Genomic DNA, 27,968 nt, shown 5'->3' with positions numbered 1-27,968 from the left:
AAATATATTTTTTTAATTCTTGTTTCCTGTAATTCTACACATTTGTCATGTGGCTGAGAGCGAATTCCATATTAAAACAACTGCAATTATACACATTTTATCATGGCTTATGACTTGTTCATATGTTCTGAGGGACTCAAACATTATAACAAAGTCAATGCCATGACATTTTTTTAAATTTCAGGTTATTCCTGGGATGTTTGTATAGAAAATCCCAGCATTGTTAGTGTTGTGACCAAAGCCCATCTGACCCAGTGTGTCACAGAGCCCTGTGTACAGCTGCCTGGCTGATCATTGATGAGGGGGAGGCTGGTGGCTAGAGGCTGAATAGATGGATTCTTCTGTAGTGTTAAATCATCTGAATCTCTCTTGAACATGTGTTCCTATGGAGGATAAACAAAGCACAGTGTAAACTGCTTACTCAGCAGCTCGTTAATCCAAAATAATTTATTTCATTAGATGTCTTTTTTTTAAATTCATTTTTATTGATCATGCTGTCTCTGTCTCTCTCTCTGTGTGTGTGCTTACAGCTGCAGCTGCGCAGGCACAGGCAGAGGAGCGGCGCAGCCTAGCAGGGAACAGCCCAGGGCCTGCATCCGCAGCAGCAGCTAACACGCCATCCCCAGCAGCAGCTAACACGCCATCCCCAGCAGCAGCAGCAGCGAAGTCTCCCCGACCAGGTAACAAAACAGCCCCTGCCTGCTGCATCTGTATAAACCCACACTGTCACACACACATGTATATATTATGCACAGGCCTACACAAGCATACATACCACCAGAATGACTCTTATGTCACCCTAACATGCTGACCAGACCGGACACGTCACGTGCGCGAGCGTCGCAAAATAAATTTAGAACCCCATGTTATTCAATTATTGTGTGGGTGCAATAATTGAATAACATTGATTTCTACATTCATTTTGCGACGCACGCGACGTGTCCGGTCTGGTCAGCATGTAAGCCTCTGCCATATTTCAAGGAGGCCTAGCTAATGCTGTATGTTTTTATCATGCACTAACATGATCTTAACCTCACTAGTCATAAATTAGGCCTACCTGCTGTAATTCATTGCAGAGTAGGCTAATCAGTCCCTCCGTGATTCCGCGATCACTATTTTATTTTTGTGCAAAATTAATAATTCCCTGGAAATCATGCAAGGGCTTGGAAATTTGACCGATATCCGCACTATTTCCACGTAACACAGTTAGAGTAATATGACTCAAAGTGCATTAATGTCAGGTAGGCACATGATGGACACATCTACCTGTCAGGTGATTCACTCAGTGACACTGCAGCTCATTATAATCGAACAACGATGCTCCACCCATGTCCACACTTTCTCCACCGCATGTGTGTGAAGGTGAGTGTGTTCCCACTTACCTGTGTGTGTGTCTGTGTGTGCATGCAGTCATTGATGGTGCTGCAAGGATAGACGAGCGTCTTCGTGTGGCGAAAGAGAGACGAGAGGAAGCCGATAGGCAGCAAGGTAAGAGCTCAGTCTGAATGGTGGTTCAGAATCCAACAGAACATTCTAGTAGCGGTCTCAGGAGACCTGTACACCATCCTCTTTAATGGGCCCAGTCTCTGACCCTGACTGTTTCAGCCCTAATTTTTTTGTTTTGTTTTTTGTTTTCACCTTTATTTAACCAGGTAGGCTAGTTGAGAACAAGTTCTCATTTACAACTGTGACCTGGCCAAGATAAAGCATAGCAATTCGACACATACAACAACACAGAGTTACACATGGAATAAACAAAACATAGTCAATAATACAGTAGGGGAGAAAAAAAAAAAGTCTATATACAGTGAGTGCAAATGAGGTAAGATAAGGGAGATAAGGCAATAAATAGGCCATGGTGGCAAAGTAATTACAATATAGCAATTAAACACTGGAATGGTAAATGCGCAGAAGATGAATGTGCAAGTAGAGATACTGGGGTGCAAAGGAGCAAGATAAATACACTAAGTGGATGAGGTAGATATATGGGCTGTTTACAGATGGGCTATGTACAGGTGCAGTGATCTGTGAGCTGCTCTGACAGCTGGTGCTTAAAGCTAGTGAGGGAGATATGAGTCTCCAGCTTCAGTGATTTTTGCAGTTCTTTCCAGTCATTGGCAGCAGAGAACTGGAAGGAAAGGCAACCAAAGGAGGAATTGGCTTTGGGGGTGACCAGTGAGATATACCTGCTGGAGCACATGCTACGAGTGGGTGCTGCTATGCTGACCAGTGAGCTGAGATAAGGGGGCTTTACCTAGCAGAGACTTGTAGATAACCTGTAGCCAGTGGGTTTGGCGACGAGTATGAAGCGAGGGCCAACCAACGAGAGTGTACAGGTCGCAGTGGTGGGTAGTGTATTGGGCTTTGGTGACAAAACGGATGGCACTGTGATAGACTGCATGTAGAGTGTTGGAGGCTATTTTATAGATGACATCGCCGAAGTCGAGGATCGGTAGGATAGTCAGTTTTACGAGGGTATGTTTGGCAGTGTGAGTGAAGGATGCTTTGTTGCGAAATAGGAAGCCGATTCTAGATTTAATTTTGAATTGGAGATGCTTAATGTGAGTCTGGAAGTAGAATTTACAGTCTAACCAGACACTTATGTATTTGTAATTGTCCACGTATTCTAAATCAGAGCTGTCCAGAGTAGTGATGCTGGATGGGCGGGCAGGTGCGAGCAGAGTGATCGATTGAATAGCATGCATTTAGTTTTGCTTGCATTTAAGAGCAGTTGGAGGCCACGGAAGGAGAGTTGTATGGCATTGAAGCTCATTTGGAGGTTAGTTAGCACAGTGTCCAAAGAAGTGCCAGAAGTATACAGAATGGTGTCATCTGCGTAGAGGTGGATCAGAGAATCACCAGCAGCAAGAGCGACATCATTGATGTATACTGAGAAGAGAGTCGGCCTGAGAATTGAACCCTGTGGCATCCCCATAGAGACTGCCAGAGGTCCGGACAATAGGCCCTCCGATTTGACGCACTGAACTCTATCTGAGAAGTAGTTGGTGAAACAGGCGAGGCAATCATTTGAGAAACCAAGACTGTTGCGTCTGCCAATAAGAATGTGGTGATTGACAGTCGAAAGCCTTGGCCAGGTCGATGAATACGGCTGCACAGTAATGTCTCTTATCGATGGCGGTTATGTCGTTGTTTAGGAACTTGAGCGTGGCTGAGATACACCCATGACCTGCTCTGAAAACAGATTGCATAGGTACGGTGGGATTCGAAATGGTCGGTAATCTGTTTGTTAACTTGGCTTTCGAAGACCTTAGAAAGACAGGGTAGGATAGATATAGGTCTGTAGCAGTTTGGGTCTAGAGTGTCACCCCCTTTGAAGAGGGGGATGACCGCGGCAGCTTTCCAATCTTTGGGAATCTCAGACGATACGAAAGAGGTTGAACAGGCAAGTAATAGGGGTTGCAACAATTTTGGCAGATAATTTTAGAACGAGAGGGTCCAGATTGTCTAGCCTGGCTGATTTGTAGGGGTCCAGATTTTGCAGCTCTTTCAGAACATTCGCTTTTTGGGTGAATGAGAAATGGTGGGGGCTTTTGCGGGTTGCTGTGGGGGGGTGCCGGGCAGTTGACCGGGGTAGGGGGTAGCCAGGTGGAGCATGGCCAGCCGTAGAGAAATGCTTGTTGAAATTGTCAATCATAGTGGATTTATCGGTGGTAACAGTGTTTCCTAGCCTCAGAGCAGTGGGCAGCTGGGAGGAGGTGCTCTTATTCTCCATGGACTTCACAGTGTCCCAAAACTTGTTTGAGTTTGTACTACAGGATGTAAATTTCTGTTTAGGAAAGCTAAGGCTAGCTTTTTCAGTCTGCCTGTGTATTTGTTCCTGACTTCCCTGAAAAGTTGCATATCACGGGGGCTATTCGATGCATATTGATATTAGAGAGAGGCATGCATAGCCAAGTGAACATATGGGATTCAGAAAGTTAGCAGGCCAGTGCTAACAAGCTAGCAGATAGCAGGCCGGGGCCAGCAAGCTAGCAGATAGCAGGCCGGGGCCAGCAAGCTAGCAGATAGCAGGCCGGGGCCAGCAAGCTAGCAGATAGCAGGCCGGGGCCAGCAAGCTAGCAGTTAGCAGACTGTGGCCAGCAAGCTAGCAGTTAGCAGACTGTGGCCAGCAAGCTAGCAGTTAGCAGACTGTGGCCAGCAAGCTAGCAGTTAGCAGACTGTGGCCAGCAAGCTAGCAGTTAGCAGACTGTGGCCAGCAAGCTAGCAGTTAGCAGACTGTGGCCAGCAAGCTAGCAGTTAGCAGACTGTGGCCAGCAAGCTAGCAGTTAGCAGACTGTGGCCAGCAAGCTAGCAGTTAGCAGACTGTGGCCAGCAAGCTAGCAGTTAGCAGACTGTGGCCAGCAAGCTAGCAGTTAGCAGACTGTGGCCAGCAAGCTAGCAGTTAGCAGACTGTGGCCAGCAAGCTAGCAGTTAGCAGACTGTGGCCAGCAAGCTAGCAGTTAGCAGACTGTGGCCAGCAAGCTAGCAGTTAGCAGACTGTGGCCAGCAAGCTAGCAGTTAGCAGACTGTGGCCAGCAAGCTAGCAGTTAGCAGACTGTGGCCAGCAAGCTAGCAGTTAGCAGACTGTGGCCAGCAAGCTAGCAGTTAGCAGACTGTGGCCAGCAAGCTAGCAGTTAGCAGACTGTGGCCAGCAAGCTAGCAGTTAGCAGACTGTGGCCAGCAAGCTAGCAGTTAGCAGACTGTGGCCAGCAAGCTAGCAGTTAGCAGACTGTGGCCAGCAAGCTAGCAGTTAGCAGACTGTGGCCAGCAAGCTAGCAGTTAGCAGACTGTGGCCAGCAAGCTAGCAGTTAGCAGACTGTGGCCAGCAAGCTAGCAGTTAGCAGACTGTGGCCAGCAAGCTAGCAGTTAGCAGACTGTGGCCAGCAAGCTAGCAGTTAGCAGACTGTGGCCAGCAAGCTAGCAGTTAGCAGACTGTGGCCAGCAAGCTAGCAGTTAGCAGACTGTGGCCAGCAAGCTAGCAGTTAGCAGACTGTGGCCAGCAAGCTAGCAGTTAGCAGACTGTGGCCAGCAAGCTAGCAGTTAGCAGACTGTGGCCAGCAAGCTAGCAGTTAGCAGACTGTGGCCAGCAAGCTAGCAGTTAGCAGACTGTGGCCAGCAAGCTAGCAGTTAGCAGACTGTGGCCAGCAAGCTAGCAGTTAGCAGACTGTGGCCAGCAAGCTAGCAGTTAGCAGACTGTGGCCAGCAAGCTAGCAGTTAGCAGACTGTGGCCAGCAAGCTAGCAGTTAGCAGACCGTGGCCAGCAAGCTAGCAGTTAGCAGACCGTGGCCAGCAAGCTAGCAGTTAGCAGACCGTGGCCAGCAAGCTAGCAGTTAGCAGACCGTGGCCAGCAAGCTAGCAGTTAGCAGACCGTGGCCAGCAAGCTAGCAGTTAGCAGACCGTGGCCAGCAAGCTAGCAGTTAGCAGACCGGGGCCAGCAAGCTAGCAGTTAGCAGACCGGGGCCAGCAAGCTAGCAGTTAGCAGACCGGGGCCAGCAAGCTAGCAGTTAGCAGACCGGGGCCAGCAAGCTAGCAGTTAGCAGACCGGGGCCAGCAAGCTAGCAGTTAGCAGACCGGGGCCAGCAAGCTAGCAGTTAGCAGACCGGGGCCAGCAAGCTAGCAGTTAGCAGACCGGGGCCTTTGGGGGACGTCGCAATGGAGGTAAGTCTGTTTTTGCCTCTTCGTGCGGTGACGTTGATAAACCAGTCGTGGATTAGTAGGATTCCAAGTTGCTCCAGGTAGCTAGCAGGCCGGGGTTAGCAGAATGGGCCTTCAGCGTACGTCACGCCTGAGGGGCCTGTTGGAATCCTCGGGCAGATTATGTCAGTATTCCAGTCGTAGAGGATCGGTGGGGTTCCGTGCCCCGTACCGGCAGTAGAAGGGGTCCGGATATTGTAACCCAGGAGTGGGCTTCGGTGGTAGCCCAGGAGCCCTAGCCAGGCTAGCTTCAAGCTAATTGGTGCTTGCTCCGGGATGGAAACGCTTGCCAGGAGTAGTCACCCGGGATTACGGTTAGCTAGTTGCGAAGAACCAGATGAAAATGTTCAGAGTCTGCGGTAGGAATCCGGGGATATGGAGAGAAAAAAATAGGTCCGCTATGCTCTAGTTTGAGTCATGTTGTACGAACTGGCGAGAGCTTTCCGAGCTAAAGGTTAGCTGATGACCGCTAGCAGTGGTTTCCTGACTGATAGCTGGTAGGTAGTTAGCTGGCTAGCTTCAGTTGAGGGATTTCAGATCCGAAGTAAATAAAAATACTTTAGAAAAAAAACAGGTCCACACCACATTGGGTGAGGCTGGTTGCAGGACAGTATTTAGAAGTTGAGGTTTAGGAAAATATTTTAGAAGAGAAAGATATAAACAAGGGACACGACAGGACAAAGACAGAGACGTCTGACTGCTACGCCATCTTGGATCTGGATCTAATCAAATCATTGGATTAGCAACATACACAAGTACATACATTGCAAGTCCTCAGAGGCATTTCCTGTTAAGACAGGAAATGCCTTCTTTAGAGTGTAGAGGGACTTTACTGGGAGATTTAAGGAGGTGACCTCTGGGCTGGTCACAAAGTAAACAAACCAATGTGTTTTCCCACCTTTTTTTCACCACACCCTTTCACACTAACCCATACTTGCCCCCCCCCCCCCCCCATCTATAGCTACGAAGGAAACTCAGATCCTGGAGCGGGAGCGTAAGGCCAAGCTGCAGGTGGAGCGTCAGATGGAGGAGCGCCAGAAGAAGCTGGACGAGCAGCGCAGGAAGGAGGAGCAGAGACGCTCGGCCGTGGAGGGAAAGAGGAAGCAAAAACAGGAAGAGGAGAAGGTACAGGCCCCTGGGGTCATCCTCAACACCAGGGCGGCACTACAGATACAGCTTGTATTATTGGGATATATTCTAGTCAACTCTTGGTATATGCAGTGCTGGGCATGGAACTTTTTGGTCCACCAGCTACTGTGGCAGGTAGATGAGAAAAATATTTTCTTTCCGCTACAATTACTCCTGCATTTATTTTGGCGATAAATGTGCTCATACTTTACTTAATTCTTATTTATTCGCTAATGCGAGTGAAATGCTTGCACTGTGGGGCCCAGACCACCCGCAGGACCACCTGGCCGAAATAGACATCTTACCCGCCGATGTCAACACCGACCCGCATTTGGCAGGTGTTAATTTTAGGCCCTGAGATGCAGTGGTTTGGGAATGATACAAATGTGTCTGGACCAGGCTATGCAGATGTACAAGTAAGCAAGAAGAATGTATTTCAATTGGTACTGGTGAACTTAACTCATCATGAGGTGGTTATGCTCACTGCTCAGGTCTGTGGTATTTTATGGTGTAGCCTAATTGGCAGAGTTAATGCTATGTCTCGGTTAGAGCATGGGTGAAGAACTTCAGTAAAGTCTGCATACTTTGGTACATGTTATGAATGAAACCATATCCTGTTTTAGCTACTTTTCATGGGCGTCTGCTGCAGGAAGCTCAGTCCCTCAGAGTTCTTATTCCAGACACCTTGTTATTAGTGGCCTGCTGCTTTTCACCACTACAGCAACGGCCCCAGAACAATTTAGTGTTGGTCGTGACATCTGAAAGATTTCGGAATTTAAAAGATATTATAGGGATATGTGTCTTTGTTTCAAAGCAGAACAGACAAATTGGCTTGATCTTTCTCAAATATGATGTTATCTGACATCTTGTTTGTCTCTCAAAATGATCTCCCTCACTTACCCCTTCTCCCATCACTATGGTCATATTGTAGTGAACTGTTATTGTCAGCTAGTCAGACAGAAAATGGCATTTCACCTTGAGTTACCTCCTCAAATCATTCTGGGACATATGTTCATGTTGTCATTTTTGTCCCATTTATCTGTTTGACCTTGTTTATTTTGGTTTGGGAGACCAAGATTATTTCTGAATGACTTTGCATTCCGCCACTGTGCCCATCTCTCTCCGTATCTCTCAATCACCCCCTCTCTTTCTCCTCTTCATTCCCCCCTCTCTCTCATCTCTCGCTCCCTATCCCCCCTCTCTCGCTATTCCGCTCCTCTCTCTTTCTCGCTCCCCCGTCTCTCTCCTGGTCGCTTTCTCTCCCCTCGTCTCTCTCTGTGTGTGTATGCTGCAGGAGCACTATGAGGCGGTGATGCGGCGGACCCTGGAGCGCAGCCAGAGAGTGGAGCAGAAGCAGAAGAGGTGGTCCTGGGGAGGGGTTTCAGAGTCAGACAACCGACCTGGTAAGGAACCCTCCATCATACCATTCCCACTCTGCTCTCTATACCATATAGATAGGACTACAAAATGTGTAGGACTCCACCTGTGTGTGTGTGTGTAAGAAGTTTCCGTTTCTGCTTGTCTGACAGCGGGACGCTGAATGACACAAGTCGGTTAAACTTGCTGTTGCATCCTCACATTGACTGGCTCGTTATTGGTTCTCTGTCAGCTGGAGTTATGTTGATTGGCTCTGTGTTTCTCAATGTTTTCTGTTTTTATTTGAAGTCTGACTGCCTTTAGTTAATGAAGCATACTATTAATGTGTAGTGACATAGCTGCCTCACTGTATCACAAAAAAAATTTTGTTTTTGTTTCAGGCAAGGCATTTATTGTACATATAGGGGCAGTTTCCCAGTAATAGATTACACCTAGTTCTGGATTTAAAAACTTGATAGAAGATAGTCTCCATTTGAAAGTGCTTTTCAGTCCAATTGTGCTTAATCTGTGTCAGGGAATCCGGCCCATACTGTATAAAACCAATGTACTTAGTATAGGTCCAAAATATGTACGTTATCAGTCCATTTATTTGACATTTCTGTGGTCTGATCCCATAGAGCCTCATTCAAGTCTTATGATGTGAGCTTGTTTCCCAGCAGCTGTGTTGTGGGCTCTGATGGTCAGAGAGGTGAATATGTTGATGTTTGTCAGCCAGCCCTGTTCCTCTTCCACTCTGTCCATGTGGGGGGGGGGGGGGGGGGGGGGGGGGGGGGGGGGTTCATGTCTCTTCTGCCCTCTCCCTGCTGAGACCCTTTCTCACCCACAGGAGACCCTGACGCAGGCGCGTCCTCTCCAGTAGCTATAGTTATCTCCCCCGCGTCTCCAGAAAAGCCCCCCAGGACTCAAGGTGCTGGTTGATACCTGTAGTATACCTACAGTACAGTAGCATGGACTGGCACTTCTGTCCCACATGCCTTGGGCTCGCTGAATGGAAACGCAGCCTGTGGACTTCCTCTCCTTCTTTCACTCTCACTCACTCTAGCACTTCCAGGTCAGCTGTCACATGGAGGCACTGAGCTCTCTGAGCAGCACTACTGTTAACTGTTTCACGCATGTGCCAACTAATGTCCACGTTCTCTTGACTGTTCACCTGTGGTGTCTATTCAGTTATTTTCTGGATTTTCAATTCTTTCCACTAACTGCTGTGCCTGGCTAAGAATTGGAATGGCTTTGGTCTGGCCCTTGATGTTCATGTATAAAGAATGTATGAAGTAAAGATGCCGGTGTAATGCTATTTGCCAAGCAATGTCGGCACTAAAATATGCATCAATATTCAGAATTTCCTTAGATTGATCAATAGTGATGGGGGGGAAAATCTGTACAGTTACATCGCAATATTATTTCAATCCTATGACTTATAGTATCGAATGATATATTTTTTGCTAGGTAGCATTAGCTAGTGCGAGTCGGCTGTATCTGCGCCAAAACTCTTATTTTTCATCCTATGGCTTGTTCTCCATCTTTTTAAATAGTGAGCTAACATGTTGTGCCTCACTTTTATATACATGGCTGATCAAAAACTCATGCTCTCTTGTGTCTCTGCAGCAGACATATAGGCTGTATTTAAACAGGCAGCCCAATTCTGACATTTTTTCCACTAATTGGTCTTTTGACCGATCACATCAGATCTTTTTCAGAGCTGTTCTGATTGGTCAAAAGGCCAAATAGTGAAGAAAGAAAATCTGAATTGGGCTCTCTGTGTAAACGTAGCCAAAGTAAGCAATATGTTTTGGAACATCAAATTACAGTATCTAATCACAATACATCTAGAATCGTGAAAATCACAATACATATCAGCACCGAACTATCGTGATAATATCGTATTGTGAGGTCCCTGGCAATTCCCATCCCTATTGATCAATAAAACATTGCCCCACCAGTGCAGTATACCATAGACATGACACTAAATGAGTGTTGAATATTAGCTGCAGGCAGGACATTCGGACACTGCAAGAACCCTGCCCCCTATCTCCCTCTTTCGTCTCCCCCACGCCCAGTCTCCTAGTGGTCCTCCTGTATAACTCCCTCGTCCCTCCCTGTCTGTCTGTCCCTGCCTCCCCTTAGCTGACAAGCGCTCTACCTCCACCATGAACCTGAAACAGCCGGCCGATTCTGGCATCAACAAGCGCCTGTCCTCCTCCGCCACCCTCATCAAATCACCTGACAAAAGTAAGTCCCTACCCACACTCATGCCCAGCCACTGTCACAGTTGTTGTCAACCTTGTTGACCCTCTTCTTCCTATGTCCAGGAACTGAGTGACAAGCCGATCAGAGGAGCATTAAGAGACTGGTAAACAAATGCTGTGGCTCGCTGTCTCTGATCTCAACCAATGACAAACCCAGCATGAACTTGTGATTCCATTGGATCCATTTAGTGCTCCCTTCCACTTTTTAGTGCACTTTGTGACACAGGGAAGTGTCTCAGAATCATAAGGAGGGGTGCCAAAGTATCAGTAATCTGTTTATGATCTTCTCTCCTCTTCGGTAGTCAATGTACTGTACCTTCCTTTCTTATTCTAATGCAGTACATCCTGATTAGATTCACAAGGAATTGCACTGTTTCTGACCTTTTGAGAAGAATCATCATTCTGGGTCCAATCTAGGCTTATAGCGTATATACAATATACCGGGTTATTTTGAAATACCGGTGGTATGATTTTCAATACTGTCCCTATTTATTATTTTAATGTATTTATTTTTATTCACAAAAAATCAATTGAGCCAGTCACATGGTATGCTTGTTTATGAAGAGCACGTGGCGCAAACTGACTGTTCCTAACGTGACGCCCACTGTTGAGCAGCACAAGAGAGGTGATTACGTTGCGCTTTAAATTCACTACTATTGTTTTCCGCCTAAATATCTTAAATTATAGTTATAACTCTCAAAGTGCTAAATCATTTTCTCCAGCTCAGGGCTCCAGCTATGCATTTGGCTTGCTAACTTGCTAGGTATAGGTGGCTAGCTTGCAAAGTCAAACTTCTGGGTTACAGCAGAGACAATCAATCCCCTCCTGGATCAATTGTGAGTAGCCTTTTGACATAGTTTATAACTTGGGCTGGGTTGTCTGTCCTTGCATTTACTTTATGTTCTCTTGTGCTTGTTAGCGTTTAGGTAGCCCGCTATGGCAATTTGCTAGTACTTTTGTTCTCATCAATATATACAGTACCAGTCAAAAGTTTGGACACCTACTCATTCAAGGTTTTTCTTTATTTTTACAATTTTCTACATTGTAGAATAATAGTGAAGACATCAAAACTATGAAATAATACATATGGAATCATGTACAGTTGAAGTCAGAAGTTTACATACACCTTAGCCAAATACATGTAAACTCAGTTTTTCACAATTCCTGACATTTAATCTGAGGAAAAATTCCCTGTCTTAGGTCAGTTAGGATCACCACTTTATTTTAATAATGTGAAATGTCAGAATAATAGTAGAATGATTTATTTCATATTTTATTTCTTTCATCACATTCCCAGTGGGTCAGAAGTTTACATACACTCGATTAGTTTTTGGTAGCATTGCCTTAAAATTGTTTAACTTGGGTCAAATGTTTCGGGTAACCTTCCACAAGCTTCCCACAATAAGTTGGGTGAATTTTGGCCCATTCCTCCTGACAGAGCTGGTGTAACTGAGTCAGGTTTGTAGGCCTCCTTGCTCGCACATGCTTTTTCAGTTCTTCCCACAAATGTTCTATAGGATTGAGGTCAGGGCTTTGTGATGGCCACTCCAATACTTTGACTTTGTTGTTCTTAAGCCATTTTGCCACAACTTTGGATGTATGCTTGGGGTCATTGTCCATTTGGAAGACCCGTTTGCCACCAAGCTTTAACTTCCTGACTGATGTCTGAGATGTTGCTTCAATATATCCACATAATTTTCCTCCCTCATGATGCCATCTATTTTGTGAAGTGCACCAGTCCCTCCTGCAGCAAAGCACCCCCACAACATGATGCTGCCACCCCCGTGTTTCACGGTTGGGATGGTGTTCTTCAGCTTGCAAGCATCCCCCTTTTTCCTCCAAACATAACGATGGTCATTATGGCCAAACAGTTCTATTTTTGTTTCATCAGACCAGAGGACATTTCTCTGTCCGATCTTTGTCCCCATGTGCAGTTGCAAACCGTAGTCTGGCTTTTTTTATGGCGGTTTTGGAGCAGTGGCTTCTTCCTTGCTGGGCGGCCTTTCAGGTTGTGTTGATTATAGGACTCGTTTTACTGTGGATATAGATACTTTTGTACCTTTTTCCTCCAGGATATTCACAAGGTCCTCTGCTGTTGTTCTGTGATTGATTTGCACTTTTCGCACCAAAGTACATTCATCTCTAGAAGGCAGAACGCATCTCCTTCATGAGCGGTATGACAGTTGCATGGTCCCATGGTGTTTATACTTGCGTGCTATTGTTTGTACAGATGAACGTGGTACCTTCATGTGTTTGGAAATTGCCTCCAAGGATGAACCAGACTTGTGGAGGTCTCCAATTTATTTTCTGAGGTCTTGGCTGATTTCTTTTGATTTCCCCATAATGTCAAGCAAAGAGGCACTGAGTTTGAAGGTAGGCATTGAAATACATCCACAGGTACACCTCCAATTGACTCAAATGATGTCAATTAGCTTATCAGAAGCTTCTAAATTCATGACAATTTTCTGGAATTTTCCAAGCTGTTTAAAGGCTCAGTCAACTTAGTGTACTTCTGACCCACTGGAATTGTGATACAGTAAATTATAAGTGACATAATCTGTCTGTAAACAATTGTTGGCAATATTACTTGTGTCATGCACAAAGTAGATGTCCTAACCGACTTGCCAAAACTATAGTTTGTAAACAAGAAATTTGAGGAGTGGTTGAAAAACTAGTTTTAATAACTCCAACCTAAGTGTATGTAAACTTCCGACTTCAACTCTAAAGAGAGATGGCTGTGTCACAGCTTCATGGGTGTCTCCTCGTTGTCTCTCAGGTGCTCGTGTGAGGAGTTCGTCACTGAACCGGTTGCCTAGAAACAACAAAGTCGACCTAGACACTCAGCCCACTAAGGAAGGCAGACAAAAGCTTCAGGTGGAACTGACAGGTGCATATTAAGCCCCCCCCCCCCATACACCACTATCCTCACCCAACTCAGCCATCCTCTTCATGCTCCACACTCCATTTGATAGGTCTGAGCAACCGTTGCCTGATTTTGACAACGCCCTCATTCCGCACAGGAAACGAGTGCCTATAGAGATTAACATATTTGATCTGGAGAGTATTACGTTTCTAGACATTTTTTGCTTGTTAGAGAAACAAATATTTTCTTTAAGCCTGAATAGTTGGCAGATGCAGGCTGTCGTCATACAGTACCGTGGTGCTAGACATCATGCAGCCCTCTATCGAGAGAGAGCAAGTAATCAGATTATGGTCATAGTGTCATTTTGCCACACAGTCCACTAACATAGAATTCAAGGCATATTGATTTGTACTGTAATGAGAACAAAATTACTCGTAATGAAATCCATGTGTTTCGTGAGGCCCTTTTGTGGGAAATTGCTCCTGCCCCCTCTGTCCTTGATAGGCTGTAACCCCACTCTCCTGTCTGTAGGCCCCTCCCTGATGAAGAGAAGCTCCTCCCTGACACGGGCTGGGGGGGGCAGAACGCCGACCCCCTCCAAGCTCGATAAGGGGACGTCAGATGACCAAGGTGGCTAGCATGAACCAAGTTTATATTTTCTGTCCTTGTCTGCATTACTCGGGCCTCCTCCTTTTGTAATAACAAGCACGCATCTCCTCCAACATTTGTCTGCTCATTCACTTCGCTCATATTCAGCTCCTAGTACTGATTTGTATTTGCAAGCTAGGGAGGTTTAGGCAGTTCAGGCTACTGTTGGTGCAGTGATTGTAAAATGCAGCAAGCTAGGGATTTAAAACTTGCAAACCGGCCTTCGTTCCTTTCCTCCACTCTTTCCTCCTCTCTCTCTAGGTGTGCTCTTTCCCAGCCAACACTACACCCTCGACTGCCCCGAACTCCTGTGCCTTTGTCTGTCCCTGGTCTCTACCAGGGGTTCTCTCTGGTGCCTCGTGTCACTAACTCACCCTGCTCTTTCTCTTACAGATCTCTCCTGTATTGTTGCTCGCCTGCTGTGTTTAACTCCCAGCTAATCTTGTCTTAACCTCTCCCCCCCACCCTTCTTTCCCCCCCCCCCCCCCCCCCTCTCTCTCTCATTCCTTTGAGCTGCTAAGCCCCAGGAATGGCTCCTAACTAACACAATGTTTTGTTTGTTGGTCACGTTGTGTTAGTTGTTTTGCCTGCAGATGACGTTTGTAAGCATTGGATTTGACACATGGTCTCGTGCACCGCGCTGTGTCTCGGTGCCATCCCACTGTAGCTCCTAGGGTTTAGAGAGCACTGACATGGCCACTGACTCCCCTTGTTGAAATACTGTGCTCTGCTACTAACTGTGTTGTATTTCTGTTACTGTATGTCTGTGTTAACCATATCCCACTGCATCCAACATACTGTATGTCTGTGTTAACCATATCCCACTGCATCCAACATACTGTATGTGGGTGTTAACCATATCCCACTGCATCCAACATACTGTATTTCTGTTACTGTATGGCTGTGTTAACTATATCCCACTGCATCCAACATACTGTATTTCTGTTACTGTATGTCTGTTAACCATATCCCACTGTATCCAACATACTGTATTTCTGTTACTGTATGTCTGTGTTAACCATATCCCACTGTATCCAACATACTGTATTTCTGTTACTGTATGGCTGTGTTAACCATATCCCACTGTATCCAACATACTGTATTTATGTTACTGTATGGCTGTGTTAACCATATCCCACTGTATCCAACATACTGTATTTATGTTACTGTATGGCTGTGTTAACCATATCCCACTGTATCCAACATACTGTATTTATGTTACTGTATGGCTGTGTTAACCATATCTCACTGTATCCAACATACTATATGGCTATGTGTTAACCATATCCCACTGTATCCAACATACTGTATTTCTGTTACTGTATGGCTGTGTTAACCATATCCCACTGTATCCAACATACTGTATTTCTGTTACTGTATGGCTGTGTTAACCATATCTCACTGTATCCAACATACTATATGGCTATGTGTTAACCATATCCCACTGTATCCAACATACTGTATTTATGTTACTGTATGGCTGTGTTAACCATATCCCACTGTATCCAACATACTGTATTTATGTTACTGTATGGCTGTGTTAACCATATCCCACTGTATCCAACATACTGTATTTATGTAACTGTATGGCTGTGTTAACCATATCTCACTGTATCCAACATACTATATGGCTATGTGTTAACCATATCCCACTGTATCCAACATACTGTATTTCTGTTACTGTATGGCTGTGTTAACCATATCTCACTGTATCCAACATACTGTATTTCTGTTACTGTATGGCTGTGTTAACCATATCCCACTGTATCCAACATACTGTTTTTCTGTAACTGTATGGCTATGTGTTAACCATATCCCACTGCATTTAACATACTCTGTCTTGTAATAGTTGTTCAAAGTATCTGTATTTAGAGTATTCTCATTTACAGGGCAAATAGTTGCTCAGTGATATGAGACGCCATGAACTGTTTAAACATCCTTTAGCCTTTTTTTGTTTATCAACTCAATTTTTGAATCTCCCATACTGAGAGGAATCCCCCAACGAGCCATCCATGTCTGTCCTTAACCTGGATCCTTTCACTAACCAGACAGGGAAAACTCTCCCATCCCCAACCGTTCCTAACCACGTTCCCTGGCCGACCCTGACCTCCAATCCGTCTGGAGCTTCACAGCTGGCTCCATGCTTTAAGAGGCTGGCCCACTCTACATCTAACATGAGTGTCTACCACAGATGTCCCCTCTCTGTCAGGGAGCCTGAAGGAGGCCTCGACGCAAATCCCATTATCCAAAGTGCCAAACAGGACTATAGAGCAACAGCCGATTACTTTAACATTTCTGTTGTTTATCGACCTTTGTTACTGGGATCCTGGGCTTCCATAGGAACCAAGGGGGAACTGTAATCCTTCATTTCGTGAGATCAAGAGCTCTTGGTTTCTACTGTCAGACTCCAGGTCTCCTGCTAATATGTACCCCACTGTCTATTCACATACAGTGCATTCTGAAACTATTCAGACCCCTTGACTTTTTCAGCCTTTTTCAAAAATTGATTTTCCATAATCAATCTACGCACAATACCCCCTAATGACAAAACAGATTTAAGATTTTAGCAAACGTATTAAAAATGTACCTGAAATATCACATTTACATAAGTATTCAGACCCTTTACGCAGTACTTTGTTGAAGCACCTTTGGCAGTGATTACAGCCGCAAGTCTTCTTGGGTATGACACTACAAGCTTGGCAAACCTGTATTTGGAGTTTCTCCCATTCTTCTCTGCATATCCTCTCAAGCTCTGTCAGGTTGGATGTAGAGTGTCGTTGCACAGCTATTTTCAGGTCTTTCCAGAGATGTTCAAGTCCGGGCTCTGGCTGGGCCACTCAAGGACATTCAGAGATTTGTCCCGAATCCACTCCTGCATTGTCTTGGCTGTGGGCTTAGGGTTGTTGTCCTGTTGGAAGGTGAACCTTCGCCCCAGTCTGAGGTCCTGAGCACTCTGGAGCAGATTTTCATCAAGGAACTCTCTACTTTGCTCCGTTCATCTTTCCCTCGATCACTAGTCTCAGTCCCTGCCGCTGAAAAACCTCGCCACAGCATGCTGCTGCCACCACCATGCTTCACCGTAGGGATGGTGCCAGGTTTCCTCCAGACATGACACTTGGCATTCAGGCCAACGAGTTCAATCTTGGTTTCATCAGACCAGAGAATCTTGTTTCTCTTGGTCAGAGTCTTTAGGTGCCTTTTGGCAAACTTCTAGCGGGCTGTCATGTGCCATTTACGGAGGAGTGGCTTCCTTCCACCATAAAGGCCTGATTTTAGAGCGGCTGCAGAGATGGTTGTCCTTCTGGAAGATTCTCCCATCTCCACAGAGGAACTCTGGATCTCTGTCAGTGACCATCACCATTCTTAGTCACCTCCCTGACCAAGGCCCTTCTACCCGATTGCTCAGTTTGGCCGGACAGCCAGCTCTAGGAAGCAGGGATGCAACTATTCACCCGATGAGAAGTTTTTTGGGGTGACTAATGGCTGTAAGGAACGAGTGATGCGCGTTTGGAGCAATAATGACTGTATCCAAGACTCAGCCAATCGTTCACATAACAGAATACAGCACGCGACTGAAGAGAGAAGAGACAACCAATGTGCTAGTTACAGCATCAGCGCGTTCTGAAAAAGCTGGGGGATTGGCAGTTTATCAGCTACAGCAGCGCGTCCGCTGAATGATAACGGAGAGGTTGGTGAGAAGCCTGACCACGGAGACGGTGGTGAGTTTGAGTTTATTTTTACAGGGACAGTGCACATTAATCAACGTTTCAGTAAAAGTGCCGGTTTTAGCCAGCCGGCTAATTTTCAACCGCAGTCCCTGGGCAGGTTATTAAAAACAATTACAATATAGACAATAGCAACATAGAACAAGACATAGCATACAGACATAGCAACACAGGACAAGCAAGACGTAGCATACAGACAGAGCAACATAGAACAAAAAGCAGTAAGACAGAATTCATAAAAGCAACGAAGTGTTTCCACACCTCACAAGTTACAGACAACAGACATGGAAAGCGGCAACACACAGCTAGGGACCATGTTCACAAATCTGATTGCCTTTTAGCCATGTCTTCAAGCATTTTGTGAAAGTGTGAAATGTGGTGCAGTTATGTGTGTCTGAGAAGAAGGTGATGAAGCATACTTCATGAGCTGTAACTGAAAAACAGCTGGCAACAGCTGGCATTTGGATCGACGTCTACTATAGTTCACATAACAGAATACAGCACGCGACTGAAGAGAGAAGAGACAACCAATGTGCTAGTTACAGCACTATAATGGAGCAAAAATAGAATGTTTGTTTGTTTCATTCTGTTTCTACTTTAAAAAAAAAAAAATTATCACAAGTGCAATATTTAGGTGATTGTGTGTGGTCACACACGTTCTATTATAAAGGCTGTCATGGCTAACAGCCTTTATAACAGCCTTCTTTTCTCAAGACTTGAGTTTCATTTGCTGTCAAGTCTAGGCAAAAATAACATTGGATTGCTTTCATTTTTTTTTAGCTGTGAGTTAGGTTCACATTAACCACTTTATTTTACACAGACTGATCATGTAGATCATATTCTTTGTTTAATTAGTTAAAGCCTGCATTTCCCCCTAGCAGGGATTTTTTTGCGTGTTTCGGTGCAACAAAAAAAAAATCGCCTTTTTGGGCCCTCACCAGTTTGCATCCCTGAGGAAGAGTCTTGGTGGTTCCAAACTTCTTCCATTTAAGAATTCTGGAGGCCACTGTGTTCTTGGGGACCTTCAATGTTGACATTTTTTGGTACTTGTCTCGGAGCTCTATGGACAATTCCTTCAATCTCATGGCTTGGTTTTTGCTCTGACATGAACTGTCAACTGTGGGACCATAGGCAGGTGTGTGCCTTTCCAAAACATGTCCAATCAATTGAATTTATCACAAGTGGACTCCAACCAAGTTGTAGAAACATCGCAAGGATGATCAATGGAAACAGGATGCCCCTGAGCTCATTTGAGTCTCATAGCAAAGGGTCTGAATACTTATGTTAATGTTAAGTTATTTCTGTTTTTTTTTTTTTTTATACATTTGCACAAAAAAATCTACAAAACAGTTTTTGCTTTGTCATTATGGCGTATTGCGTGTAGATTCATTAGGAAATTGTTTTATTTAATCAATTTAGAAAAAGGCTATAACAAAAAAAAATGTGGAAAAAGACACGGGGTCTGAATACTTTACAAATGCGTAGTGGGCAAGGCCTAGAGTTACCGTCTTGGTATGGCAATTTCAATGTAAGACTTTAAATCATTGTTCGATCCAATACAAAACACTGCTATAGTCTGAACAGTAGAAACCATATACTTTGAGCCCTTACCTCCATGTTCCCTGTCTGTCCTATCCACCCCATAGCACACCCCCTTTCTTGTTTGTGGGCTGAGTTCACTAATACCCTTTTTACCCCCCAGCATTCCCTCTGCACCAGGAACACACCTTGATTAGACCTCCATTTGTAGTACTCTTCAGTTGCTTGACACTCACTCTGGGTCTGTGTCCCAATACTCTTTCCTGGTCTTGTCTTCATTCCCACTGGGTGAAAGGACTAGGTTTCCTCAAGGACTCCCTTTAAGACTATTGAGACACAGCCTTGGTTTCTTATGTGGATTCTCTCCTGTTACTGGTTGAAATCATATGGTGACCCCCCCCAATCACGCCCCCCTTCCGCCCCTTTCTTTGTGTTGACCCCCCCTCCCCCGCCTCCTTGTTTTGGCTTCTCCATTTTTTGGGGGGGTTCGCCATGTTCCGGCCGTGTAGCTCGCAAGCCCCTGGCAAGCCCCGTGGACGGAGGGTTCCTCAGTCGCCTTCTCACCCCCACCCAGGCCTCAATAGCTAGGAGCAAGAGCGCCGCAGCCCTGTCCGAAGGAGGCGAAGCCCCAGGTAACCCCCACAGAGAAGACCCCCTGTAGACAGTGAGGACCCAGCAACACACAGGGAGCCACCCCACTGCTCTCCTCCATTATATCACTAGATACAGTATAAGATAATACCACCTCAATCTAAATCCCTGCCCCCATTACATCACCAGTTAATAGCTATAAATCACACATCCCAGGTCCCTACTCTGTCCCTAGCTGTATAGACATATCTCTCTCTAGCCCAGACCCATGCTACTGGCTAGGCAAATCCTTTGAAGAAAACTGTCCCTTTTCTGGTAATTTTTTGTGTGGTGGTTTGTTGTCCAAAGGTGGCTAAAGGCTATATCACTGTTGATTGGGTCCTGCTTGCTCAGTGGTACATGTCTTGAACAGAATGTGCTATCCAGTAAAAGTACACTTGAGATCACAAGGTTGTGCATACATATGTAGATGGGCGCCACACATACAGGTGCAGGACCTGCTCACATGCTCAGACACAAAACAGCTAAGACACAATTGGCTGGGGTGTGTGTAGAGTCTTGTCTGGGAGCTGGTTCAGTGTCTGAGGAGCCTTGGGAATCAGAGTTCATGCTGGGTGGCTTTGCACTAAGCTACTTTCTTGTGGGCCCTGAGCAGCGTGCAGCTGGTTGCCTGAGAGTGAGTGTTTGTGCTGGTAACTGGTCAATGAACCCAGGGAGCTGGAGACTTGCTAGACGGTAGTAAGAACCGGAGTCTCAAACCACAGACCAGCAGTTTACTCTGGCTCTCTGTATGAAAGACTTATTCATTAGCACCCTTAGAGGAGCTAGGTCCTGGAATACACCGGGTTGTAGCTGACGTACATAATTCTCTGTGAAGGATTTGTCCTATTCAACTTTGTTTTTTTTTATTTGGATTGGATTCAAGCTGGATATAATATTGTGTGGCATTGGCATACTAGACTAAGCCCCCAAAACTCTGTCTTTTAAAAAACTGAAAATGCTAGAAAGCCTGAAATGACACAAAAAATATGAAGGAATAGGGATGGGAATTTTGCAAGGGACCTCATGATACCATATTATCAAAATACTTAGGTTACGATACGATGTACAGTATTGTGATTCGATATTCCAAACATTTTGCTCACCATATGTCTGCTGCAGAGGGACAAGAAAACCATGAAAACGAGTTTTGATCAGTCATGAAAATAAAAGTGATAAACAAATTGGCTCAAATATATATATAAATATATAATATATATATTAATATATACTGGCGTTTTGGTGCAGGTCCAGCCAGTAGAGCAATAATATTGTGACATTGTCAAAAACAATATTGCTATATATCTCTCGCTCTCTAAATGTTTATCCCGACATGTAACTATCAATTTTTCCCCCACCCAACACCATGAATGAATACTAGAAATTAATGCACTCCAGCGTGCTTGAGTGTTGCTATTGGATTGTGATGGTTATGGGTGTTTATAGACTAATATGTGTTTGTGAGCGCTGCCAGCGTTTTCTGCTTTGATGTGATGATTTTGTGATGGTGGTGGGTTGTATGTGCGCTGTGTTCAGTGTCTGCTGTGGCGGTGTGCTCATTGCCGGGTTGTGTCGATGTGTTTTGCTATGAGCAGCACCGGAGCTTTGGCACCAATCAGGGGATGCCAGTCTCTGTCCTTGCTTCTCTCTGGCTCCATTCTCCAGCCCTTCCACTTCCAGTTTAGCCCCAATGCTTCAACAACCAACGGTGTGCTACCATAATCTAACAATAGGTTGTTTTGTGCTCTTATCCCCCAAACCATCGTCTTCCTCTCTTTCTACTCTTTCTCTCCATCGCTCTTTTTTCCCCCATGCCTCTGCTTTGCTCACCCAACTCGGCTGCTTCTACCTGTGCTCCCATTGGCTGGTTTCCCTGCGCTGCGATGACTGTGTCCTTTACCAGAGTGTCACCTGTGTCCTCGTTCAGCCTCGCCCAGCCCCCTGCACCTGATGCAGCGAGGACCCGTGCGCAGCCGCAGCATCGACCGGCAGAAGAGCACCACCCTGCCCACCTCGGCCTCGGCAGACCAACTGAACCCCTCACTGGTGAGACGTCATGAATCTAGAAGACACAGAAATAGCATTAATAGAATGGACAAATGGAAGACAGAATTAGTAGTGGCGCATACGTAGACAACTTAGAACTATTGTGTTCATGTGCATGATGACAAACTGTTAATGGGATGTGATTAGGTCTTGTCTCGACTGTTTCAATTTTAGCGACTTAGCAGTCAGCTATACATGCGTAGTTTCTGTGTTCTTAGCAAGTACAGTCCCCTCCCAGGTCATCAAAAATGAATGAAGGAGACAGTGGAAATGTAGATCATGTAAAGGTGTGTGGGTTGTCTTTCCCAGAAGCCCTTTGGACACCAGGATTAAGTTACAGGAACAAGGTGATAACACTCTCGCCAAACCTGCAATGATGTTGGACAAAATAACCCCAGTATACAAATGTCACTCAGTTATATGCGTACATCCTCTATAATTTGCCAGTCAAAGCAGCCCTGTGGGTTATGCATCCATGATACTGAGCTGTTTTTGCTCAGATTAAATTGAATACCTTCATTGTCCATTGGGGAGAAGACCATTGTTCACTAGAGAAATGCTTTTTTCACTCTTGCTGCATTAGAGATGTTTACCAAACAATTCAGTAAGACGAGGATGCCACTACTACATTCAAGTGTTTTAGCCCCCAAGTGGATTAATTGGGCATTAGCAGCGTTATGTTAGCCTCGAGACATGCTCCATGCAGCCTGAGGCAAGCTTTGATTCATTCAGTGTCCTCCACTGCCTGGCTCTCTCGCCCTCTCTGTCCTTTCTCCATGGTCCTCCATGGATATGATGGAGCGCCTTTGTCACAGACAGACGGACAAAGGAGCCCACAACAGGCTGAGTACAGTTGGAGTGGCTGGCTGTGGCTGGTTCAGGCCATGCAGAGCAGGACAGACAGACGGAGCAGGCAACACCCTGGGCCTATCAAATTGTATTTGTCACATGAGCCGAATACAACAGGTTTAGACCTTACAGTGAAATGCTTACTTACAAGCCCTTAACCAACAATGCAGTTTTAAGAAAAGTAAGTGTTAAGTAAAAAAATAAAATAATGTAAATAACAAATAATTAAAGAGCAGCAGGAAAATAACAGTAGCAAGGCTATATACAGGGGGTACCGGTACAGAGTCAATGTGCGGGGGCACCGGTTAGTCGAGGTAATATGTACAGTAGCTAGAGTTATTAAAGTGGCTATGCATAGATAGTAAGAGTAGCAGTGGTGTAAAAGAGAAAAGCCCTTTGAGCTGTTTAGGAGTCTTAAGGGTTTGGGTAGAAGCTGTTAAGAAGCCTTTTGGACCAAGACGTGGCGCTCCGGTACCGCTTGCTGTGCGGTAGCAGAGAGAACACTCTATGACTAGGGTGGCTGGAGTCTTTGACAATTTTTAGGGCCTTCCTCTGACACTGCCTGGTATAGAGATCCTGGATGGCAGGAATCTTTCCCCCAGTGATGTACTGAGCTGTACCCTCTGTAGTGCCTTGTGGTCGGAGGCCGAGCAGTTGCCATACCAGGCAGTGATGCAACCAGTCAGAATGCTCTCGATGGTGCAGCTATAGAACTTTTTGAGGATCTGAGGACCCATGCAAAATCTTTTCAGTCTCCTGAGGGGGAATAGGTTTTTTGTGCCCTCTTCACAACTGTCTTGGTGTGCTTGGACCATGTTAGTTTGTTGGTGTTGTGGACACCAAGGAACTTGAAGCTCTCAACCTGCTCCACTGCAGCCCCATCGATGAGAATGGGGATGTGCTCGGTCCTCCTTTTCCTGTAGTCCACAATCATCTCCTTTGTCTTGATCACGTTGAGGGAGAGGTTGTTATCCTGGCACCACACGGCCAGGTCTCTGACCTCATCCCTATAGGCTGTCTCACTGTTGTCATCGGGAAAACGTAATGATTGTGTTGGAGTCGTGCCTGGCCTTGCAGTCATGAGTGAACAAGGAGTGCGGGAAGGGACTAAGCACACCCCAAATGTTGAGGATCAGTGTCGCAAATGTTGTTACCTACCCTTACCACCTGGGGGCGGCCCGTCGGGAAGTCCAGGATCCAGTTACCAAGGGAGGTGTTTTGTCCCAGTGTCCTTAGCTTAGTGGAGCGCTTTGAGGGCACTATGGTGTTGAACGCTGAGCTGTAGTCAATGAATAGCATTCTCATGTAGGTGTTCCTTTTGTCCAGGTGGGAAAGGGCAGTGTGGAGTGCAATAGAGATTGCATCATCTGTGGATCTGTTGGGGTAGTATGCAAATCGAAGTGGGTTTAGGGTTTCTAGGATAATGGTGTTAATGTGAGCCATGACCAGCCTTTCAAAGCACTTCATGGCTAAAGACGTGAGTGCTACGGGTCGGTAGTCATTTAGTCAGGTTACCTTAGTGTTCTTGGGCACAGGGACTATGGTGGTCTGCTTGAAACATGTTGGTGTATTAGACTGTCAGGGACAGGTTGAAAATGTCAGTGAAGACACTTGCCAGTTGCTCAGTGCATGCTTGGAATACACGTCCTGGTAATGCCTGACCCTACGGCCTTGTGAATGTTGACCTGTTTAAAGGTCTTGCTCACATCGGCAGCGGCGAGCGTGATCACACAGGTCATCCAGAATAGCTGATGCTCTCATATATGTTTCAGTGTTGCTTGCATTAGAGCGAGCATAGAAGAAGTTTAACTCATCTGGTAGGCTCGTGTCACTGGGCAGCTCGCGGCTGTGCTTCTCTTTGTAGTCTGTAATACTTTGCAAGCCCTGCCACATCCGACGAGCGTCGTAGCCGGTGTAGTACGATTCAATGTTAGTCCTGTATTGACGCTTTGCCTGTTAGATGGTTCGTCAAAGGGCATAACGGGATTTCTTATAAGCATCCGGGTTAGAATCACACTCCATGGAAGCGGCAGCTCTGCCCCTTTAGCTCAGTGAGGATGTTGCCTGTAATCCTTGGCTTCTGGTTGGGGAATGTATGTACAGTCACTGTAGGGATGACGTCATCGTTGCACTTATTGATGAAGCCAGTGACTGTACTCAATGCCATCGGAATAATCCCAGAACATATTCCAGTCGGTAGTAGCAAAAAAGTCCTGTAGCTTATCTGCTTCATCTGACCACTTTTTTTATAGACCAAGTCACTGGTGCTTCCTGCTTTTGTTTTCACTTGTAAACAGGAATCAGGAGGTTAGAATTATGGTCAGATTTGCCAAATGGAGGGAGAGGGAGAGCTTTTGTTTGCGTCTCTGTGTGTGGAGTAATGGTGGTCTAGAATTATTTTATTTTTTCCCCTCTGGTTGCACATGTTGATAGAAATGAGGTAAAACAGATTTTTTTTTCTTCCCCTGCATTAAAGTCCCTGCACACTAGGAGTGCTGCCTCAATGACTTTTCCTGTTTTCTTATGGCCTTAAACAGCTTATTGAGTACGGTCTTAGTGCCAGCATCGAGTTGTGGTGGTGAATAGACAGGTACAAAAAATATAGATGTAAGGTCTCGAGGTAAACAGTGTGGTTTACATCTTATCATGAGATACTCTACCTCAGGTGAGCAAAACCTTGAGACTCCCTTACTTTTAGATTTTGTGCACCAGCTGTTGTTTACAAATATACACAGACCTCCGCCCCTTGTCTTACCGGAGGCAGTTGTTCTATCTAGCAGATGCATCGTAAACCCTGCCAGCTGTATATTATTCATGTCGTCGTTTAGCCACGACTCGGTGAAACATAAGATATTAGTTTGTCCCGTTGGTAGGATATTCGTGATTGTAGCTCGTCTATTTTGTTATCCAATGATTGTACATTGACTAATAGGACTGATGGTAGAGGCAGATTATCCACTCGCCACCGGATCCTTTCAAGGCACCCCGACCTACGTCCCCAATATCTCTGTCTCTTTCTCATACGAATCACATGGATTTGGGCCTTGTTGGGTGTCTGAAGTAAATCCTTCGCGTCCGACTCGTTAAAGAAAACATCTTGGTCCAGTATGAGGTGAGTAATTGCTGTCCTGATATCTAGAAGCTCTTTTCGTGTCATAAGAGACGATGGCAGAAACATTATGTACAAAATACGTAACAAATAATGTGAAAAAACACGCACAATTGGTTAGGAGACCGTAAAACGGCAGCCCTCTCCTCCAGGCACCATAATGTTATCTCTCAATAGCCTGAGGTGGCTTCTTCCCCTTGGCTCTTTTCCTCCACTAACTGGACAGGGGAAGCAAATTCCTGGTAGGTAGCCGCCATCTGGTTTTGACCTAGTCTGTGTTTCCAGATCAGCAAGGGTGAATGAGGAGACAAAGAGATGAAGCCACTTTAGACTGTTGAGATGCACCCTTGAGTGTCCTATTCAAGGAAAAATAGTCAGGGAGAGCTTGCAGAGACAGACTCATGGGTAGGTATCTCCCCAAGGCTTGAGAGGACAGTGCTGAGCTAGGGTATGTGAAAATGTATGGGCTATCCAGAGTGCACATTAAAGGGAGACATGAGGCGGGCAGACGGGCCAGTTTCTTTGTGTGTGTGGATGAGACGGCACTCCCTCATATAAAACCATCCCTCTCGTCCAGTTTCAACTGTTCTGCCTGCGGCTATGGAACGCTGACCTGTTCACCGGACGTGCTACCTGTCCCAGACCTGCTGTTTTCAACTCTCTAGAGACCGCAGGAGCGGTAGAGATACTCTCAATGATCGGCTATGAAAAGCCAACTGACATTTACTCCTGAGGTTCTGACTTGTTGCACCCTCGACAACTACTGTGATTTTTATTATTTGACCATGCTGGTCATTTATGAACATTTGAACATCTTGGCCATGTTCTGTTATAATCTCCACCCGGCACAGCCAGAAGAGGACTGGCCACCCCTCATAGCCTGGTTCCTCTCTAGGTTTCTTCCTAGGTTTTGGCCTTTCTATGGAGTTTTTCCTAGCCGCCGTGCTTCTACACCTGCATTGCTTGCTGTTTGGGGTTTTAGGCTGGGTTTCTGTACAGCACTTTGAGATATCAGCTGATGTAAGAAGGGCTATATAAATTTGATTTTGATCTCCTCAACTCCTCTCCTCACAGTAGAATGATCATACATTGCATGCACTTTGTCTAGTGTGCTTTGTGAATGCTTTGAAAGCTATTTCTACTAGTGGTTGACCAATTATGATTTTTCAATAACGATTATTGGAGGACCAAAAAAAGCCGACACTGATTAATCGGCCGATTTAAAAATAATAATAATAAAATAATAAATATATATATATATATTTTTTAACTTTTCTTTATAAAAAAATATATATATATATATATTAAATATGTTTTGTTGTTGTTGGAATTATTATATGTATAATATATATATTTGTAATAATGACAATTACAACAATACTCAACAATACTCAATGAACTCAATGGCACAACCTTCAATGTTATGTCATAATTATGTACAATTCTGGCAAATTAATTCCAGTCTTTGTTAGGAAGAAATGGTCTTCACACAGTTCGCAAGCAGCCAGGCGGCCCAAACTGCTGCATATACCCTGACACTGCTTGCACAGAACGCAAGAGAAGTGACACAATTTCAGGCACCGCATTGATTATATGCAACGCAGGACAAGCTAGTTAAACTAGTAATATCATCAACCATGTGTAGTTAACTAGGGATTATGTCAAGATTGATAGTTTTTATAAAATAAGTTTATTGCTAGCTAGCAACTTACCATGGCTCCTCGCTACCTGCACTCTCATAACAGGTGGTCAGCCTGCCACGCAGTCTCATCGTGGATTGCAGTCTCATCGTGGATTGCAATATAATCGGCGTCCAAAAATGCAGATTACCGATTGTTATGAAATCGGCCCTAATTAATCGGCCATTCCGATTTAATCGGTCGACCTCTAATTTCTACCCCACTAGAAGCAAACAGTTTTTAGAACTAAATTCACCCTGCTCTTTTACTAAGCAGTGTTCAGATAAACCCTGATTAAATATTTATACAGCTGTACACACACACCTAAGTTTGGCATGCATGTCAGTTTACTGTCTGTGACCCTCTGTGTTACCAGGTGTGGGTGTCCTTGCTGTGCCCGTCAGCATACCCCGCTCGTGGTACGGGCTTTTTATA

At 45.3% G+C, this 27,968-nt stretch overlaps 1 protein-coding gene and 1 long non-coding RNA gene across 10 annotated transcripts in view; one reads left to right on the top strand and one right to left on the bottom strand.

Annotated features, from left to right (window-relative positions):
* Positions 1-27,968, top strand: part of LOC129827675 (ensconsin-like) — a 51,132-nt gene that overhangs the window by 13,571 nt on the left and 9,593 nt on the right. The window contains exons 2-11 of one of the 9 annotated variants that reach the window (XM_055888722.1): positions 531-680; positions 1,411-1,488; positions 6,656-6,819; positions 8,117-8,225; positions 9,026-9,106; positions 10,324-10,428; positions 13,222-13,332; positions 13,840-13,938; positions 19,730-19,852; positions 21,778-21,896. In XM_055888722.1, coding sequence (XP_055744697.1) covers positions 531-680; positions 1,411-1,488; positions 6,656-6,819; positions 8,117-8,225; positions 9,026-9,106; positions 10,324-10,428; positions 13,222-13,332; positions 13,840-13,938; positions 19,730-19,852; positions 21,778-21,896 — 1,139 coding nt within the window. Of the gene's footprint in view, positions 1-530; positions 681-1,410; positions 1,489-6,655; positions 6,820-8,116; positions 8,226-9,025; positions 9,107-10,323; positions 10,429-13,221; positions 13,333-13,839; positions 13,939-19,729; positions 19,853-21,753; positions 21,897-27,968 lie in introns of all 9 variants that reach the window. The other 8 variants (XM_055888721.1, XM_055888723.1, XM_055888724.1 and 5 more) reach the window with 8 other exon arrangements.
* LOC129827677 (uncharacterized) lies at positions 602-27,655 on the bottom strand. The gene is made up of 3 exons (XR_008755200.1): positions 27,567-27,655; positions 21,751-21,912; positions 602-723 (listed from the first exon to the last, which is right to left on the bottom strand). It is a non-coding gene; the product is annotated as an uncharacterized LOC129827677 (long non-coding RNA).

Source organism: Salvelinus fontinalis, chromosome 29 (assembly GCF_029448725.1).
Source record: "Salvelinus fontinalis isolate EN_2023a chromosome 29, ASM2944872v1, whole genome shotgun sequence".
NCBI classification, from domain to species: domain Eukaryota; kingdom Metazoa; phylum Chordata; class Actinopteri; order Salmoniformes; family Salmonidae; genus Salvelinus; species Salvelinus fontinalis.
This window is presented reverse-complemented; position numbering and strand designations above follow the sequence as displayed.